Below are 17362 nucleotides of genomic sequence, written 5' to 3'. Positions count from 1 at the left end.
ACGGTACTAGCAGCAGTGATTATGACAGATGAAACGTGCGTGCGAGGCAGGACGCACGACTGGCTGCCTCAGGATGGTTCATGGTACATGATCTCTCGTCGGTTGATGCATCAAAATCTTCAGAAATTCCAAGCACAGATGCGTCTCCGGCCGGGGGCCAAAAAAAAGGGAGACGTCCTGACGTCGCCGTCACCGAATTGATCAGTAAAACGATCAGTGAAACCCCCACAAAGATGATGATGAAATGAAGCGAGTGATGTGGCAAAGCGTTAGCTGCACGTACAGAAAAGTGCCGGGTTGATTGCTTGATTACCGGTAATGCAGTTGCTGCTGGTCCATGCTTTTGCTTGCTTGCTTGGCTGCATATAATTAGTGATAAATAACTCTCTCTCCTCCTCGGCTGGCACCGGTGGCTGGAACATCCATTTCTCATCAAAGTTGGCTGAGAGGACAGGAATCAGTCTCTCTGTCTCTTTTGAGAGGACAGTAATAATCAGCCAATCTGATTAGTGTGGGTGTTTTGGCCCAATTCCTTGCTGGGCTGGCCTATTTGGATTGATGCATATACTCTTACCATTTTTTGGGGGGTAGTTTGAACAGTATATACTATGGTTTGGTTTGAAGCCAAATAGTTGGTAATGCCCACGCTCAATTTGGTATAGTTAACTTTCTTCGCTATGCATAAAATTTGGTAATAATCTAATAAACCAAATATGAATGATGGTATAAAATATGGCTCCAGGTTGATAATAATCCAAATATGAACAATGCAACTACCCTAACAGTAAACTGGTATTACCAAAATTTACTTAAGATTTTGGCGCTCCAAAAGAATCGGTAGGGCAGATAACCAAACAAGCTCTAAGTTGAACAATCTCATGCAACATCACAAAAGTCACAGTGCACAGACCAAATATCTACAAGGGAAAAAAATTCTACTTAACCCTATAAAAAACATAGGGGTTGGTCTATTAACTCACTCAAGTATATATAAAGAAAAACTCACAGATTGGTTTTATAAATGTTTTTGACCATGTGCATTATGACAAGGACAATATCATGGTAATATAGCGCGTTAAGTATTTTGTAACAAGTGTAAGGGCTTGAAAAAGCACATTGATGCTCGTATATAATTCTCGGTCTCACTGATTAGTGAGAAGAATGGATCAATTTCGATCAAATGGACTAATCTGTGTACCCCACAAGCAATACACTTCTATATCATCATCAACATGGCAAAACTACTCTCCACATATAAGTAGACCCTAATACTTCCAGCCGGGGGTGGGTGGGTAAACACAATTACACAAGGAATAGGTCAAGCATGTAAGTGACTTTTACTTATCTAGAATCGGTCAAAACACAAGGAATAGCGCGCCCGATGCATTGGTTCAGGTGCCAATCAATCATACAGGTTTACCGCATCATCACACTGTACAATCGAGCTGATGCAAAAGCAACGCACAACATTAGGGTATTTGGTGTAATGGGCAAAGAAAGAAACATCTCTGTTATTGTATCATCAGACTGCAACGATTCGCTTCACTTGCATTTTGCAACTCAAAAATTGACAAAAGATTTTGTACGCCTTATTGATGAAAACATGAGCAGGAACCAACATATGCATCGAATTTGGTCCTGCTCGCTGTAGGGCGGCTGGCAGCAGCAGCAGCAGATGGGTAAGAAACAAACACATCAATGTTTCTGCAACTAAATGATTAATTCTACAGTGTCTTCAGGAGTGGAAGACTACAGCTCGGAACTTCGTATCTTCTCACTGACAGTAGAACCAAAAGCTGGACCACCCTTTCGATAACAGACAAGAAACTCAACCGGATACCCCTTCAATTTGTGAGGCATGATTCCAAGGTCCGCAAAAGTGAGAGCTGAATCATGTCCCCATAAAACAAATGTGAGCTTATGCAAAACAATGCTACAAATCAAATATAAGGGAGAATGCTTACCATTTTCAGACACTAAGTTGTCTACAGAAAATGCATTAATCTGATCTAGGTTGAAAATTGATGGGCTTGGCAAGGGGAAGGGCACTTTGTTTAGCAGCATTTCCCTTGGAGAAGAAATAGCCTGCACCACCCGAAGCATACCAGTTAATAGACAAGACAATCTAATATGCAGGCTGTCCTAACCAACACAAGCTGCAATGTAAATTCATACCCTTGCAACAGGAAGAGGAACATTGATATACCGTGGCCATTCACGTATTGTCTCATACATCAGCTCAGCCTGTAATATCCAAGAATATTTTCATGCGCAACTTCAAGATTCATTCGTTGCTGCATAACAAAATGCTGCATATGATAATTACCAGCTCATGAACAGTATAAATTTCAGGTCCACCAAGTTCATAGGTCTTTCCCATGCTGGTGCCATCATCCTTGAGGGAGTTGACAATAGCAGCAGCAACGTCGACAACATAAACAGGCTGAATCCTGCAAAAACCAAAATGTTGCATTAGTGTAATTTCACTTACCATGGCAATTTAAGATGAATTATCTGATTACTTAATGATCTAGAGTAAAGGTTTTAAGTAAAGGCATTATGACAACAGCCAACAGGAAAACTCAATTACTTTGTAGTTCCACCATCAACAAGCGGGAGGAAACTCCAATTTTTTGCAAACTGTGCCCATCTGTTCAAAATCCGATCTTCTGTACCAATCATAGTTGCAGGCCTCATAATTGTAGCCTGTTGATCGATACAAACAAAAGTTTGGTTAAAAGTCATTTCCAATATTAATGGGAAATATAAATCTCCAAATTTTGGCAGCAGAGAAATATTAGGAGTTTAGTATCACCTAACGTAAATTATTACCTCAGGAAATTCTTTCAACACAGATTCCTCCCCAGCAGCCTTTGCCCTCAACATTCTAGAAGGTGAAGAGGCTGATGCTCCTAGGCAAGAAACCTGGATAAATCTCATAATACCCCCATGCTCCTTAGAAATCTGTGCATAGTCCATAACATAAAGTACGTAGTCAGCCACAAATAAAGTCTTAGAGAGAATTATATTCTCATGATGCAGCAAAAAAAAAGTTACAAATGATTGCAAAAATCAGTTTTTTTTCTTTGTGCAGCATAAATTATCCCATTAAATAAAGTTATAGAACATGGATATTTACCCAGGGCAGCAATTCACTTGTACACAAAGAGGAAAGAACATAATAACTCTACACTGAAGGCAGCAACTGTGCTGCTGCATTAAAAGACTAATAGCTCAGTGGAAACAGTGGTATTTTTTATTTTTCAATGAAAGAGTACCATGCAAAATTTAAAGCAAGAAATTTCCATTTCTAGATATCGATAAACACTATTAACCAAAAGGGCAGCTAGACAAACCATATACTGATGCCAGAGCAGGGACATAAAATAGATTGTGCTCAGAGTCATGGATGAAAAACCTAGCCAAGGTCACCTAAGCTGGTAAAGTTTCAAACTAACAGACAACGATTATGTGATTTTCCAATGCTTGATTCATAACTTATGCATTAATCCAGCCAAATGGTTGCCTGTCTATGTGATGCAATCTCAGGATGAGCATAAGAAAGCCAATGCATTCAGAATTGAAATTGGTTGCTACTTTGAATTCCATCTAATCATAATTTTCACTGACCCTTGCAGGAGTTATCTATATAGTTGGAAGAAAAGCGGGTGTGTGCACAAGACATACCATTGCAAGTTGTTCAGCCATATGATGATTTACTTCTTCAAATCCATAGTTTCTTGTTTCATACTCACGTCCTATTGAAATTGAGTTGACATGGTCAGGATGGGTTTTGACCCTGAATACAATGTGTACCGAGTTAAGACATACCTATGAGGTTAATGACTACATTGGACTTGGCCATGACAGCCTTGATCGAATTCACATCTCTTGGATTGTACTTCATAGGAACAATCTGCCAAAAGAAAAGGGCAGGGTACATAAAAGGGACAAATGAAAATAGAGTTAATGACTGACACTACTTGCTAACTACAGTACCTGACCCAAGTCACCCATCAACTTCAGGTGCCGGTGACAATCCTCAGATCCTCTAAATGGGACAAGCACCTGAGTCCCCATCTTTGCTGAATAAAAATAAAAATTTAAGTAGCCGTTCTATTCCACTTTGTTGAGATATATAAATCACTACAATGTAGCACTACAGGTCTACAGCCTTATCTCACCAAGTTGTTGCACAAGATAGCGGCCAAGAAATCCAGTAGCCCCAAACACCGTAGCTATGATTCCACTGTCATGAAATGCCACAATGATTTCTTGTTATAAACCCAAAGCAAGATTGGCAGACTTTGACATGTATAATTAACGCCAGAAATGCGCGAGTAACACCGTTAAGATAAATACCGGTACTGCAATCTGTGCACTTAGCACTCTATGCACGCAGCAGCATGATTTTCTCATACATAACAAAAGGGTGTGGGATCATATACATTTTTTTTAAAAAAATTTTTAGGTAAAAGGCTCAGATGAGCCCTGCTTTTACTGAAAGCAGATCATGATCATATACATATGCTGGAACAACACCATATATATTCCTACCAAAGCTCTAATTCAGCTCAGAGTAACTAATCATGCATAAAAAAAAAAGCCCAATTCACATAATTACAGTTAACAAAATTCCACGAGATGCACAAGTACACAACACGACTAGAAACTAGGTCATTGATCATTCAGGCAACTAAATTCGACACACCCATCGCAAATGCAGCCATATGAATTGCATGATCTGATGATCTAAGCATAAGAAAGACCATACTTAGGAACCCATATGTAGCATGGCAGCACGAATGGATCAGAACACCAACGCGACCTAATACACCTAAACCAAATCACGGGGAAGGCAAACCTGCTTTTAGACGCAGGATTGCGACAACGGGAAGCCCGATACAATCAATCAATCACTCAATCAGAAGAAGCAGCAGCAGCCGCCTAAGCTCTCACCTCACAGACGACCTCCCTCCGGTCCCCTTGCGGACGAGATGCCCCGTCCCCTTGACCGCCGGCGCCCTCGCGGACATGTACCTCGCGCCATCTGCTCCCCCCAGCCCTGCATCAAAACCCAACCACCTCTAAGATCTACCCTCCGGCGGCACGCGCGGCGTGGTTCACGGGTGGTCCCCGGACGCCCGGGAGTGGGAAGGGCGCGCGCCTCCATACCTTGGGGAGCGAGCGCCGGCTGCGAGGCGGATCTGAAGGCGGAGATGGCCGCCGCGGTGGTAGGGGAGAGGTGGCGTTCCAGGAGCTGCCGCCGCCACGCCGCCGCCTGCATCGTCGCCGTCGCTGGTCGCGGTGGTCGGAGGAGGAGGAGAAGGCTGGCCGGCGACGAGGAGGCCAAGTGGTGGTGGAGAGTGGTGAGGGAGGAGGTAGGGTTGGGGGTGGGTCTAATTAATACGCGCGTGTTCGCGGCTCGCGCGATCGAATCGTACTCTAACTAAACTTTATGCAAACAAAAGTTTATACATACAAACTTTTATATATATATATATATATATATCATTATACCTACTTTAGGTGTATAAACTTTATGAAAAAAAACTTTAGATATGTAAAGCTTATACATATAAACTTAAATATACACACATATATATCTTTATACTTACAAACTTATATATATAAATATAAATATTAAATATTATATATACATAAAATTATTGATATAAACTTAATATAGAAAAATCTTTATACATACAAATTTATACATGTAAACTTATATCCGTAAAATAAAAAACCATATACAATCGAAATGGGTCGGCCCATGTATCATATATATACAAGAAACGGGCCGTTTTTCATTATGGGCCGAACCGTGGGCCAGAACATGAGCCGAAAACGTGTAGTGGTAGCTGTTTTGGAAGTGTTCGCGCGTTTGTAGGGTTGGGACTTTGTGAAATCTAGGTGGGCCTTGGTGCGGCCAATTAGGATCGACGCAGTTGGGCCCATTTGGTTGTGGATTTCGTAATGGGCCCGGTTCAGCCCAATTCGGCGGAGGCAGTTGGCCTATTCTGTTTTGGATTTCGTAATGGGCCGAGGCCCATTTACCGGAGGAAAGTGAGTGAGTGTGGACTAGTGCAGTTGGTGGAGTGGTGGACGAAGCGTCCGGTTTTCTCCTCCTCCTCCGGCGAGCTCGACGGCGGATGGACGGGCAGGCGCCGTGGAGGGGTGGGGCTTCTGCCTCCAGGCTCTCGTACAAGAGCGTCACCGTCGCCGTGTGCGCGATCAACCTCCTCGCGACGGCGCTCCTCCTCCGCAACTACTTCTCGTCCTGGCCGCGCATCGCCGGCGGTCACCGGTTCGATTCTGGTATGAACTTACTACACTGCTGTGCTCTCATTCGCGCTGTGACTGCTCGATCTCTCGTTGGATGATTTGGGTCTAGAAATTTGTTCGAGCTGGTACCCAAATTGGACAGTACTGGGATTAACTGGTCAGTGAATTGGATCTAGGATAGCAAAGATCAGTTCTTTTCTTTTGATTGAAGTGCAGGCTGGCTTCAGCTAACACCACGCCACACGAAATGTGGGGAATTTGTTTGTGAACCCGAGCAACCGACAAAGATCAATTTTTTCCCCACTCGGAATGTCTTCTGAGCTTTTGAGCAAATGGGGGAAATCCCAAATGTAGTGAACATGGACGCAGCGCTATAAGCTGCCCTCAAATCTATCGAATGGGACTAGCTTTTATCCATTTTCTGCAAATGAGTTGTGGTTTCATTTGACGTCAGATAATTCCTTGGATAGTTTTCAATTCATTTGAGGCTTCGATAACTGAATTGATCTTGTGATACACTTCTGCAGCTCAGCTACGATATATATGGGAGTCGGAAGAGATACGTCGTGCTATGGAACCTGTGGATTTGATCAGGAGAGTAAGTCATTGTATGTCATGTTTCTCGTAGTTTGTTCAAAGATAATTCATTGAATTGCTAATCAAAATTAGATTTGCTACATAGGTGAAGGAAATCGAGCAAGAAGCTTACGGTGAGCATGGCATGTCAACACAAGAAGATGCCAAGCAAACAGCTGCTGTTGATGTATCAAAAAGGCTTCAGGATTTAAGGGCAGGAAATGATGGCAGCAGCCAAAAAGGTTCTTAAATCTATTTCTCAATCTCTTTCTGTTCCTGTATTTCGGGGGCTGAAGGGTTCTTTCAGTTTATACTCTGCACTATGCCTGTTTGGATTTGAGGAGAACGATGGTTGCATTCGCCAGAACTAAATGAATTTAGATGCTTGCGTACATAGTCGATCCTGACCATAACCTCTTTGTAGTACCACGATCATATTGCTGTCAATTTGTGGCTTGCGATGTGACAATGTACTACCTCATGGAAAAAAGAAACACTTCCACCATTGCAAGGTAGAAGAATCCATTAAACTGGATATGGAAATAATACTTTTGGATACTTGGATGGGTTATAGTCTTTTAGATCAAGGAGCTTCAGGACATGGTTGAAAGAAGTTGAACTAACCAAACCAAGAGTTTGCAATACTGAGTTATTTTGATTTCATCAGCATTTCCATGCTATCGTTCCAATTGATGCAATGTGTATACATAAGCCTATCAACTGGTAATTTAATTCTTCAGAATAGCAGTTAGACTTGGTCTTTAAACCATGGTCATATTATTTTTTCGGTATGTTTTCCTACGCCCTTTTGTAGAAGATGATGACCATTTTCTTGGACACGGATTCAGTGATATTGCATCGTGATATTCTCGGTGACCTTCTATCACTGACATGCGAGCCCCACGTGGGTCCAACATATACGGGGCTCACATGTCAGTGACAGAATACCACCGAAAATAGCACGGGACAATGTCACTGAATTCGGATCCTATTTTCTTTACCATTTTGTGGAAACAATGTGCAGCTCTTGAGGAATGGCGTAAACGGAAGATGGAGCGCGCAAGGCAGCGGGCGATCGAAAAGAACGGGACCGCATCAGGTCCAAGAACGCGATGAAATGGAAGAGCTATTTGGACACAACATGGCGGGTGTTCTGGTCTTCTGGATCTGCGGCGTGTTGTAAAAATTTCTTGTTGCTTTGATGCACGGTGTTGTGTTTTTATGTAGCAAAAAACAGAAATTTTTCAGCAGCAAAGCAAATTTCGTCCTGGAAATGTTTCTGATTTTCTGGACCTCTCTCTATTGCGTTCTGTGATATAGTTCTTTTCTACTAAGAAATAAAATCATTCCATGCAATGGCACTTATAAAAACTATTTAAAATATATTTTCATTTTATTATAGTTAATTCATTTGTTTTTATTCATAATACATGCTGCGTTCAAAACGACTATCCTTTTCTAGTCCTATTGTCCATAAAAAAATCATTTGGGAACATTTTTTGTATTGGAGTTTGCTAAAATTATGCAGACCACAATTAGTACTGTAGTATCGTAAAGAGCCTTCCCCACCCCAAAAGATAGCCATTGAGGTGAAGGGGCTCTTCTACTTATATCTTAGATTCTTTGCCGTTCCATAATCAAGGTGAGATTATACAGCAATCTTCTCTTCCACACATTGGTGTCCCTTAGCCCTTCACCGTATACGAGCCCTCCATGCCCATAGTTCTTCAGGTATACGGGTCCACAGGCACCCACGGTCTATCAAGTCTTCAAACAATATGTCCATCGGGTCTGAGATTAAACTAGTCATCTCTAATATCAATGTAGGATCGTAAAGAGTCTTTCCCACCGAAAAACTAGCCATTGAGATGAGAGGCTCTCTCACTTATATCTTAGGTCATTTACCATTTCACGACTAAGATGAGACTATTCAACAAATATAACCTTTAGGAAAGCTAGTAGATCATATACTCAACCAAAAATACCTTGTGATTCGTTAAAATGGAGAACAAATATTTACATCAATGCGTCTAAGATGGTAAAAAGATGATTTTTTTTTTTCAAAGCAGGAGAGCAATTATCATAAAATCGTTCAAATGTTCAGAGCCTTAACTAATCGTTAGCATTGGGTGGCCAGTGGCTGCCCTTTACCTGAGCTGGTGGGAATCTGGTTGGTCGAATCCAACGCGGACACCTCGCGCCGCTCCCTTTCGTCCTCGCTGGTTCCCCCCGCGCCGCCCACTCCCGCCCCGCGCGCGCACTCACACCAACCTCGTGCCCGCCGCGACGCCACGTGGCCGCTCCCCAGCCAGCCGCCGCCCCCATATCACTTCCAGCTCCGGTCTCCGCCTCCGTCGTCTTCCACCACCAGACGCACTCGCGCGACGCAGGCCAAGTGAAAAAAAAAGTTTCTTCCTTTTCTTTTTCCAACCACGTACGCGCGCGCGCTCCTACTCCTCCTCGTCCTCGTCCTCCTCGGCGTCTTCGCCATGGAGGCCGCGGCGGCGTCGTCGGGGGCGCCGCACCTCCTGCACTGCGGCGGCTTCGCGCGTCTCCCGGGCCTCGCGGCGTCCCCCCTCGCCGCCCGCCGGCGCCGCGCCGGCCGCGTCCTCGCCGTCGCCACGGAGCCCAAACCCTCCTCCGCGCCGCCGCCGCCGCCGCCGCGCTCCAGGTCGAGGAGGACTCCGAATGACATCTCCTCCACCGTAAGACTGTCTCCCTGCCCCTGTCCCTGCCCCTCCCCGCACGATCGCCCGTGCTACTCTGTCTGAGATTGCGTTCGTGCTCTGATTTTGCCTTGCTCTGCTGCCAACGAATGAAGCGGTTCGGGGAGGTGTCCAAGGAGATCCAGCGAGTGCGCAAGCAGATGGAGGAGGACGAGCAGCTCTCCACGCTCATGCGCGGCCTCCGGGGCCAGAACCTCCGCGACTCCCAGTTCGCCGACGACAACGTCCGCCTCCGCCTCGTCGAGGTGCGCCACCACCCGCAAAGCCATCGACTTCACCGCACACGCTTCAATCACACCCATAGCATATGCCATTTCTACTATATGATGTGTCAGTGTTACTGCTTTGGCTGCAATGGTTTGAAAAGAACAAATTTTTGTTTCCCCTTTTCTTGGTTGGCTCTAGGTGTCATCCACGAACAACAACGAGGCACTGCCTCTCGTGTACAGTCCTGAGATCATCTCCGCATACTGGGGGAAGCGTCCGAGGGCCGTCGCCACACGAGTCGTGCAATTGCTGTCCGTTGCTGGTGGATTCATCTCTCATCTCATATCTGACCTTATTAACAACAAGCTCAAGGAGGTAGCAATTCGTTTTACTTCATCCACCTTGTTATTTTCTTTCTGAATCTTCAATTCAGTTGCTAACTGATGAAAGAACACTCGTTTGGGGGTGGTTCCAATGCTTGTCTACAGAATGAAGTAGCGCGTGCGATTGAGCTGAGGGAAATTGTGACATCTTTGGGTCCTGCTTATATTAAGCTTGGCCAAGCACTAAGTATTCGACCAGATATTCTGTCCCCTGCAGCAATGACTGAGTTGCAGAAGCTGTGCGATAAGGTAAATATTTCTATTTTTATTTCAGTATGTCCATACCCTTGCTGCCACACAAAATATGAGCCTATCATTACAAGCGCAAAGAGAGTTATTTGTTTGCTAACTGGGTGATCTACTGCTATGTGAAGGTCCCTTCGTTTCCTGATGATATTGCAATGACTCTTCTGGAAGAAGAGCTTGGGCGACCATGGCATGAAATATACTCTGAATTATCCCCATCCCCAATCGCTGCTGGTACTTAATACTGCCCACGTGCTGCACTGATCATTTGTGGCTAAAACCATTACCAAATGAAATTATATTGCATCAATGATACTCACGGTTCTTGAACTTATGCATTGTGTTGCAGCATCTCTGGGACAGGTTTACAAGGGACGCTTGAAAGAAACTGGAGAACTTGTAGCTGTGAAAGTACAGAGGCCGTTTGTACTTGAGACTGTCACCATTGATTTATTCATTATTAGAAACTTGGGCCTGGTACTAAGGAGATTCCCGCAGGTAAATATTTACTTCTCCTTAGTTGAAACTGATGTTGAGACTATATTTGTGAGCTCACCATTGAACCAATACTGAATATTGTCAGGTCTCCATTGATGTTGTTGGCCTAGTAGATGAGTGGGCTGCTCGATTTTTTGAAGAACTTGATTATGTGAACGAAGGAGAAAACGGCACACGTTTTGCTGAAATGATGAAAAAAGATCTTCCACAGGTAAGTACTTTTGTGTACATATCTAGTCTCATACAAGCAGCGAAACAGTACTGCTTTACTGAGTGATAAATTTGTTTATCAAGCTGTTCACTTGTGAATTTATTTAACGATCTTCCAGGTTGTTGTACCAAAGACGTACCAGAAATACACATCTAGAAAAGTTCTTACCACACAGTGGGTAGAGGGAGAGAAGCTGTCACAAAGTACAGAGGATGATGTTGGATCATTGGTCAGCGTAGGAGTCATATGCTACCTAAAGCAGGTTAGCTCATTGGCCTTATATCATGGGTTAATGTAGGACTCGTGCTATTCCCAAACCACATGTTTAAAAATATGCATGCATATTTTGTTGATGTGAAGTACTTTTATTCATGAATGACTTCTTATTTTCTGGTTTTATGTTCCTCTGGCAGTTGCTTGATACTGGATTTTTCCACGCTGATCCACATCCTGGCAATATGATTAGGACTCCAGATGGGAAACTAGCTATTCTTGATTTTGGTGAGTCATATTATGGATAATACTTCTCTCACACAGCTCTGGTATTTTTATTTGTTTCTCATAATAGACAAAAGATATACTAGTCCCCCGCCAAAAGAAGGAGATATACTTGTCAGTTTGCATGTGAATCCATCTGGAAGAAAATGCTGAGCTGTGTCATTATACCATGGGTCGTTATTATTTAATTAAAATATTTATTCATCGGCAATGTTAACATTACTTGAAAATACTTTTCTTCTATTTGAAGGGGAAAAAAAGGACTCACGATCACTTTATTTGTACTGTCCGTCGAATCAACCTGCTTTTGCTTTGTTTTCCATCTCCTTTGATGCTAATGAAAAGAAATATATCCTCCTTTCTTGTAGGGCTTGTAACTAAATTGACGGATGATCAAAAATATGGAATGATTGAAGCAATAGCCCACCTTATTCATCGTGATTATGATGCGATAGTCAAGGACTTTGTGAAGCTTGGTTTCATCCCAGAGGGAGTTAACTTGGACCCAATCTTACCTGTATTGGCCAAAGTTTTTGATCAGGCGCTTGAAGGAGGTGGTGCAAAGAATATAAACTTTCAAGAGTTGGCAGCAGATCTAGCACAGATAACATTTGATTACCCATTCAGGATACCTCCGTACTTTGCCTTGATTATCAGAGCCATTGGAGTATTAGAGGGTATAGCTTTGGTGGGTGATCCTGAATTCGCCATCGTGGATGAAGCATACCCATATATTGCACAGGTTAGCATTTGATTCAACTCCATGACTATGCTGCATTTCCTAAAATAATACAAGACAAGCTTATCCTAGCATTTTGAATATTCTTTCTTTCTTTGGTCTGTTTGGGTTGAAGGTTGATTTTTTGATGTTTTGCATTATTGATTCATGATTTTCTCTTATTATAACAGAGACTACTAACAGATGAGTCACCTCGTCTAAGGAGTGCCTTGCGATACACAATATATGGCAAAACTGGTGTTTTCGATGCAGAAAGATTCATTGATGTCATGCAAGCTTTCGAGAATTTTATTCGCGCTGCAAAGAGTGGTGGCGGGGAGAACTTAAAAGGTAGCATGGCTGAGCTGGCTGATATAGGAGCTCAACCAAGCACCAGTTTAGTTCCAGTTCCTGCATTTCCTATGGCCATATCACAGCCTGAGCAACCAGTCCAAGCTCGGGCTGCTCTGTCTTTTCTACTATCTGAGAGGGGTGACTTCTTTCGGGAATTCATTCTTGATGAGGTGAGCTCTCATGTTACTGTAGTTGCATGCTTGGTCCAGTAATTTACAAGTTGCAGGGATATAGTTTTAAGAAAATCCAGCACTTTCATATTGAGACCTTTTATTCTCTGCCTTGCAGATTGTCAAAGCCATAGACGCAGTTTCAAGGGAGCAATTGATACAGATTTCTGCATCTTTTGGGTTTGGAAATGCTACCCCAGTTTTCAGCATGGTTCCTGTCAGAGCTAGAGCACTGCTTCCTACAATCACAGAGGAAGACAGGGTCATCTTGAACAATGTTGAGAAGGTTGTGAAGTTCCTGACGGCTGGGAATGCAAATCCAACAACAATCGATGGGGTACGTACATACTGAATTCCCAACACTCTGCATTTCTACAAAAAAAAATCAAAAGATTACTGATTTTCTTTCTTTCTTTGGTTTGATGTCAGGATGTAAATGTGGTGTATCTTGTACAAGAGCTTCTACCTGTGTTGCCGGGCATTTCGTCGAAGATCCTACCAGAAGTCATGAGCCGGTTGTCATCGCGAGTATTTGCACGGCTGATCCGGGAGGCATTTTTGTGAAGTGATTTTTCTTTCTTTTGATGGGAGATTGCAAACAGTTATTTCTCCCCTTTTTAGCATACATCATAGAATGATGATAGAACTCGTAGAAGATTGTACAGCCAAACGATGTATATAATTTATACATCCATATACGCAGATTAACCAAATTTTAACTAGCAATTTTCCTGCGCAAATGGAAACTGCATACCTGCAGTGGGCATTGCACTTACTTTGATTGAGCTGCTAATTGAGCTTTCTTAGCGTTTCGATCAGAACGGGGTGTTCAGCTGTATATGCAAATTAGCCAGTGTTTAAAAAGCAATTCTACGACTTTGCTAATGGTGACTCTTGATAGCTAATAAACGTCAAAAGATCGAAACAAAACTTGCAAACAACCGAAGCGGCAAACAACCATGATTAACTGACACCAATCTTCGCAGTAGAACTATGAACTCCAGGAAGAAAAGCACGCACATAATCAGGGTCAAATCTTCAAGGTCAGGGCTCAAGAGCCATAAAAAGGATACAATAGTTCATTGTTCACAGGCTCACAGCAAACATCACAGTACTAGATAAGCCACTGTGGTATCAACAAAACAGAGTTGCTGGGATTAGAAGAACAAGACTTCGAGTTTAATCTTCTGTTGGCTTCACTACTGCTTCGACTTCTGCGATTGTACTCTCAGCCTCTCCAATCTCAGCACCTGGTTCATCTGATTCCTTCAATTCAGCCTGCAATAGAACAATGGTTGGAGTTACTGGAGATGAGGATGTGGAAAATTAAAACGCAGCTAGAAAATTTGTGTATGATACCAGAGTTGCTTTCAAGTCTGCCAGTGCAGTTTCAAGACGCTTATGGCAGTCTGGGACCATCATCCTTGACTCAGCTAAAACATTCTCCTGCAGGTGTAAACGGCATTGTCATACAGTTCAAAGAATACAGTTGCAATAACAGAGTGAGCAAAAGTCTATCCCAATCTCATTCTCGTGCACACACAAAAAGATCAATTTTGGATCTCTTCAGACATATATGAATTAGGATATCTTAACAAGCCTACCATCACTGAATGACTTGGGAACAAGCTTTCCCCAATACGTATATGTAAAACTCTGAACAATATGATAGTCAGAAAACATAGTAGTGCCGTGAAGAATCAACATGCCACATGTTCATTCAATTTCATTTTCTTGGACGCACAGGAGAGCTGTGTGTCATTGCACTGAAGAAGAAAGTATGACATACAACACCCAGCACACACCCAGTACCAAGTTACATTCGCGCAGGAGAGCTGTGTGTCATTGCACTGAAGAAGAAAGTATGACAATGATGAGAGAGTAGAGGGCTTTTCAGATATGTTTTATTTAATTCACAGTTCTGTTTATAACAATGTCCATTCATATGGTCTGTAGCTATGTTTACATAAGCTTCCCGATTAAAATATCCCACAAGTGCAATTTAGTTTTTCACAAGAAAACATTATTTGCTGGGTAAGACTAAAATAGCTTGTTTTACATCATGTCATTAACATGGACAAACCAGAAGATAAAATTACAATCAACCATTGACTTGTTCAGTGAGTCATGACATATTGAGTTATTGATATACAATGAATTTTGAAGCCAAACCATTGGGTTAATCATCAGAATAAGTGGCATTGGAATATGGATCTGAAACAGGACTTGAAATCATGAATCCAACCATACACAATGCAGAAATCACTACGCCATAACATTGGAGAACAGATGATAACATATGCAAATCTGTTTAGGCAACACACTGACAAGCACAAAAGGATAAACCAGATAGTTAACAAGGAATGTTTAGGTACTTCTTTTGCTAAGTCACTTTGATGAACAGCTAATAACGAAGAAGCAACAAAATCTCTTGATATAAAAAGGAGTATTTTTATATTCTTCTTTTAGTCACAATACACAGGGCATGCATTCCTAGCAGTAGTGCACTGCAGACTAAGGCAGACGAATCAATAACAAACAGGTTAAGAAAGGGAGAAAAAAAGGGTTGCAAGCAAGCACAAGATTTTTTCACCTGCTGCTTGAGATCGTAGGGATCGGCGCCTTTCTCCTTCATGTCAGCGGTCTTGGCCGCCTCCTTCTCCACCTCCTTCTCGTAGGAGCGCAGCTCCTTGACGATCCTCTTGCAAGTCGACGTCTTGATCTTTAGGTTCCTCAGAGTCGCCATCCTACAATGCAAAAAGTGAGGAAAAGCAATCTATCAAACGATGTAGATCCACGGGAAAGAACAGCATAAAGATCGGATCTTTCGTCCTCGTTTATACTGAGTAGGCTCGAACACTTCCGATCGATGAGATGAGATGAAATGAAATGAAGATTAGCGAAGAAGCAATTTGTTTACCTCAGGTTACTTCTCCGGCGAGAGCTGACGGCGGCGGAGGGCGGCGCTCGGTGGAGGAGCGGAGGATTAGGGGAGAGGGAGCGGCGGCGGCGGCGCTGGGGTTGGGCCTATTCTCGTTTCGGCCCAGCTGCGTACGTGACGTCACGCTTAGAATAAATGACGTCAGTGAACTAGGGGACCCGTGGATGCGAGTTCGCATGGCCTCTACTGGGCCTCAGAAACACCTTCTTCGCCTTCTCTTGAGGCCCATTATTTAGTGAAAGCAAGCACGGCCTTAGGAAGGCCCAAATAGGCCCATATTAACTCGCCCACCCTGGCTTTACGTGGGCCGTCTTGATTGCAATAAATTGGACCGTTCAAGGACAGCTTATATAATACCATCGTGTAGTCCCTCTCATTAACAAAAGAAAAATAACCTGTGAGTAAAACTTTTATACGTGTCTACAAATATTTTCTAAAAAATGCTGTAAAATAATCCAGTGCGAAAGAAAACCACACAAAAAAAAATTAACTTCAATGGTTACAACGGAAACTGATGACTGCTACTGGTAAAAAAAAAAGGAATAAAAAACTTCGCAGGGCTGTTGATGAACATTCAGGACCATGTATACTGTGTTAAAAAAAAACCCTGATATTATGTCTGCATAGAGAATACTGAATCCTTGTATTGTGTGTGCAAAGACCAAAAAAAGGAAGAGTGTTTCTACTGGTAGTTAAATTACTCTACTTGCAAGAGTCTTAAAGCAAGTTTGACTCGTGAATGGTCGTTACAGGGAGTTGTGTGTGTGGTCCTTGGAGTGCAGAAGTTAACTGAGAAAAAGGCAGAAGAGTTACTTACTCACAGACTAATCAGCTTGGACCATTATGCATCTATCCTGCTATGATCCGTGAGCTAAAACGCACCTAATATCACTGTACTTTGTGGGACAGTTTGCTACGCTGATGAAAAAACCGTTCTGGTTTAATTCTCTCTCTAGGGAATAGCATAACTTCTGCTGCTTCTTTGTTGAAGCAGGACTGAGATGAAATATATAATGCAAAGTAGCTAGCTACATTGTAATTAAACTACTACAACAAGGGTACTTGTATGAGCTTGAGAAAGAAAACAGAGTCACCGGCCTAGTTCAATCAGTGTTTGTAGGAGTTTGTTGTGCCTTGAATTAATTGAGCCTTTAGTTTTTATCAGTGATGCATTTGGACAGTACAGTAGTTCAATCAGTGTTTTTAAGAGTATATGATTAAGATTCATCTCAACCAATCATGTTACCTTCCTGCAACCAGCCTTAACAATGACACCAACTCAAAGTGGTAGAGCTTTTATTGGGGCCTTTTTGACCTTCTCTGATGCATCCAAGAGTTTCACTTCACCAATGCAGCAGCCCTGCAGCATCAGGACAAACAGAATTCAGAGGATATAATAGCATAAACAGAAACATATATATGGATGTAGTGATAAATTAATCCAGTTCAGTTTGTAGCTTGACCTCATCATGCATGGATGGACACACGTACAGGCTAGCGCTGTCGTTACACTGATCAGTAGCGATCATGTGTGTGGGGGACTTGGAGC

The 17362-nt window shown here is 42.7% G+C and overlaps 4 protein-coding genes across 4 annotated transcripts; 2 read left to right on the top strand and 2 right to left on the bottom strand.

Annotated features, from left to right (window-relative positions):
- Positions 1–1446: 1446 nt before the first annotated feature.
- Positions 1447–5353, bottom strand: LOC102718429 (NADH dehydrogenase [ubiquinone] 1 alpha subcomplex subunit 9, mitochondrial). The gene is made up of 12 exons (XM_006648050.3): positions 5176–5353; positions 4960–5065; positions 4185–4249; positions 4000–4085; positions 3832–3916; positions 3688–3758; positions 2833–2964; positions 2591–2706; positions 2327–2450; positions 2176–2244; positions 1965–2085; positions 1447–1886 (listed from the first exon to the last, which is right to left on the bottom strand). Exons 1-12 carry the CDS (start codon positions 5285–5287, stop codon positions 1750–1752), a joined length of 1224 nt encoding a protein of 407 aa, XP_006648113.2. The 5' UTR covers positions 5288–5353; the 3' UTR covers positions 1447–1749.
- A 743-nt stretch (positions 5354–6096) lies between these two features.
- LOC102718148 lies at positions 6097–8216 on the top strand. The gene is made up of 4 exons (XM_006648049.3): positions 6097–6318; positions 6813–6883; positions 6968–7103; positions 7886–8216. The coding sequence occupies exons 1-4, from the start codon at positions 6153–6155 to the stop codon at positions 7975–7977; spliced, it is 465 nt and encodes a 154-aa protein (XP_006648112.1). The 5' UTR covers positions 6097–6152; the 3' UTR covers positions 7978–8216.
- A 1094-nt stretch (positions 8217–9310) lies between these two features.
- LOC102720122 (uncharacterized protein sll0005) lies at positions 9311–13750 on the top strand. The gene is made up of 13 exons (XM_006649107.3): positions 9311–9566; positions 9683–9832; positions 9993–10169; positions 10283–10426; positions 10552–10657; positions 10773–10921; positions 11007–11132; positions 11251–11394; positions 11546–11633; positions 11999–12372; positions 12540–12872; positions 12991–13209; positions 13302–13750. Exons 1-13 carry the CDS (start codon positions 9351–9353, stop codon positions 13434–13436), a joined length of 2361 nt encoding a protein of 786 aa, XP_006649170.3. The 5' UTR covers positions 9311–9350; the 3' UTR covers positions 13437–13750.
- A 121-nt stretch (positions 13751–13871) lies between these two features.
- On the bottom strand, positions 13872–15902 carry LOC102717870 (tubulin-folding cofactor A). Its single transcript, XM_006648048.3, has 4 exons — positions 15793–15902; positions 15466–15619; positions 14232–14318; positions 13872–14150 (listed from the first exon to the last, which is right to left on the bottom strand). Exons 2-4 carry the CDS (start codon positions 15616–15618, stop codon positions 14052–14054), a joined length of 339 nt encoding a protein of 112 aa, XP_006648111.1. The 5' UTR covers position 15619; positions 15793–15902; the 3' UTR covers positions 13872–14051.
- Positions 15903–17362: the final 1460 nt, after the last annotated feature.

Source organism: Oryza brachyantha, chromosome 2 (assembly GCF_000231095.2).
Source record: "Oryza brachyantha chromosome 2, ObraRS2, whole genome shotgun sequence".
Taxonomy (NCBI): Eukaryota; Viridiplantae; Streptophyta; class Magnoliopsida; order Poales; family Poaceae; genus Oryza; species Oryza brachyantha.
This window is presented reverse-complemented; position numbering and strand designations above follow the sequence as displayed.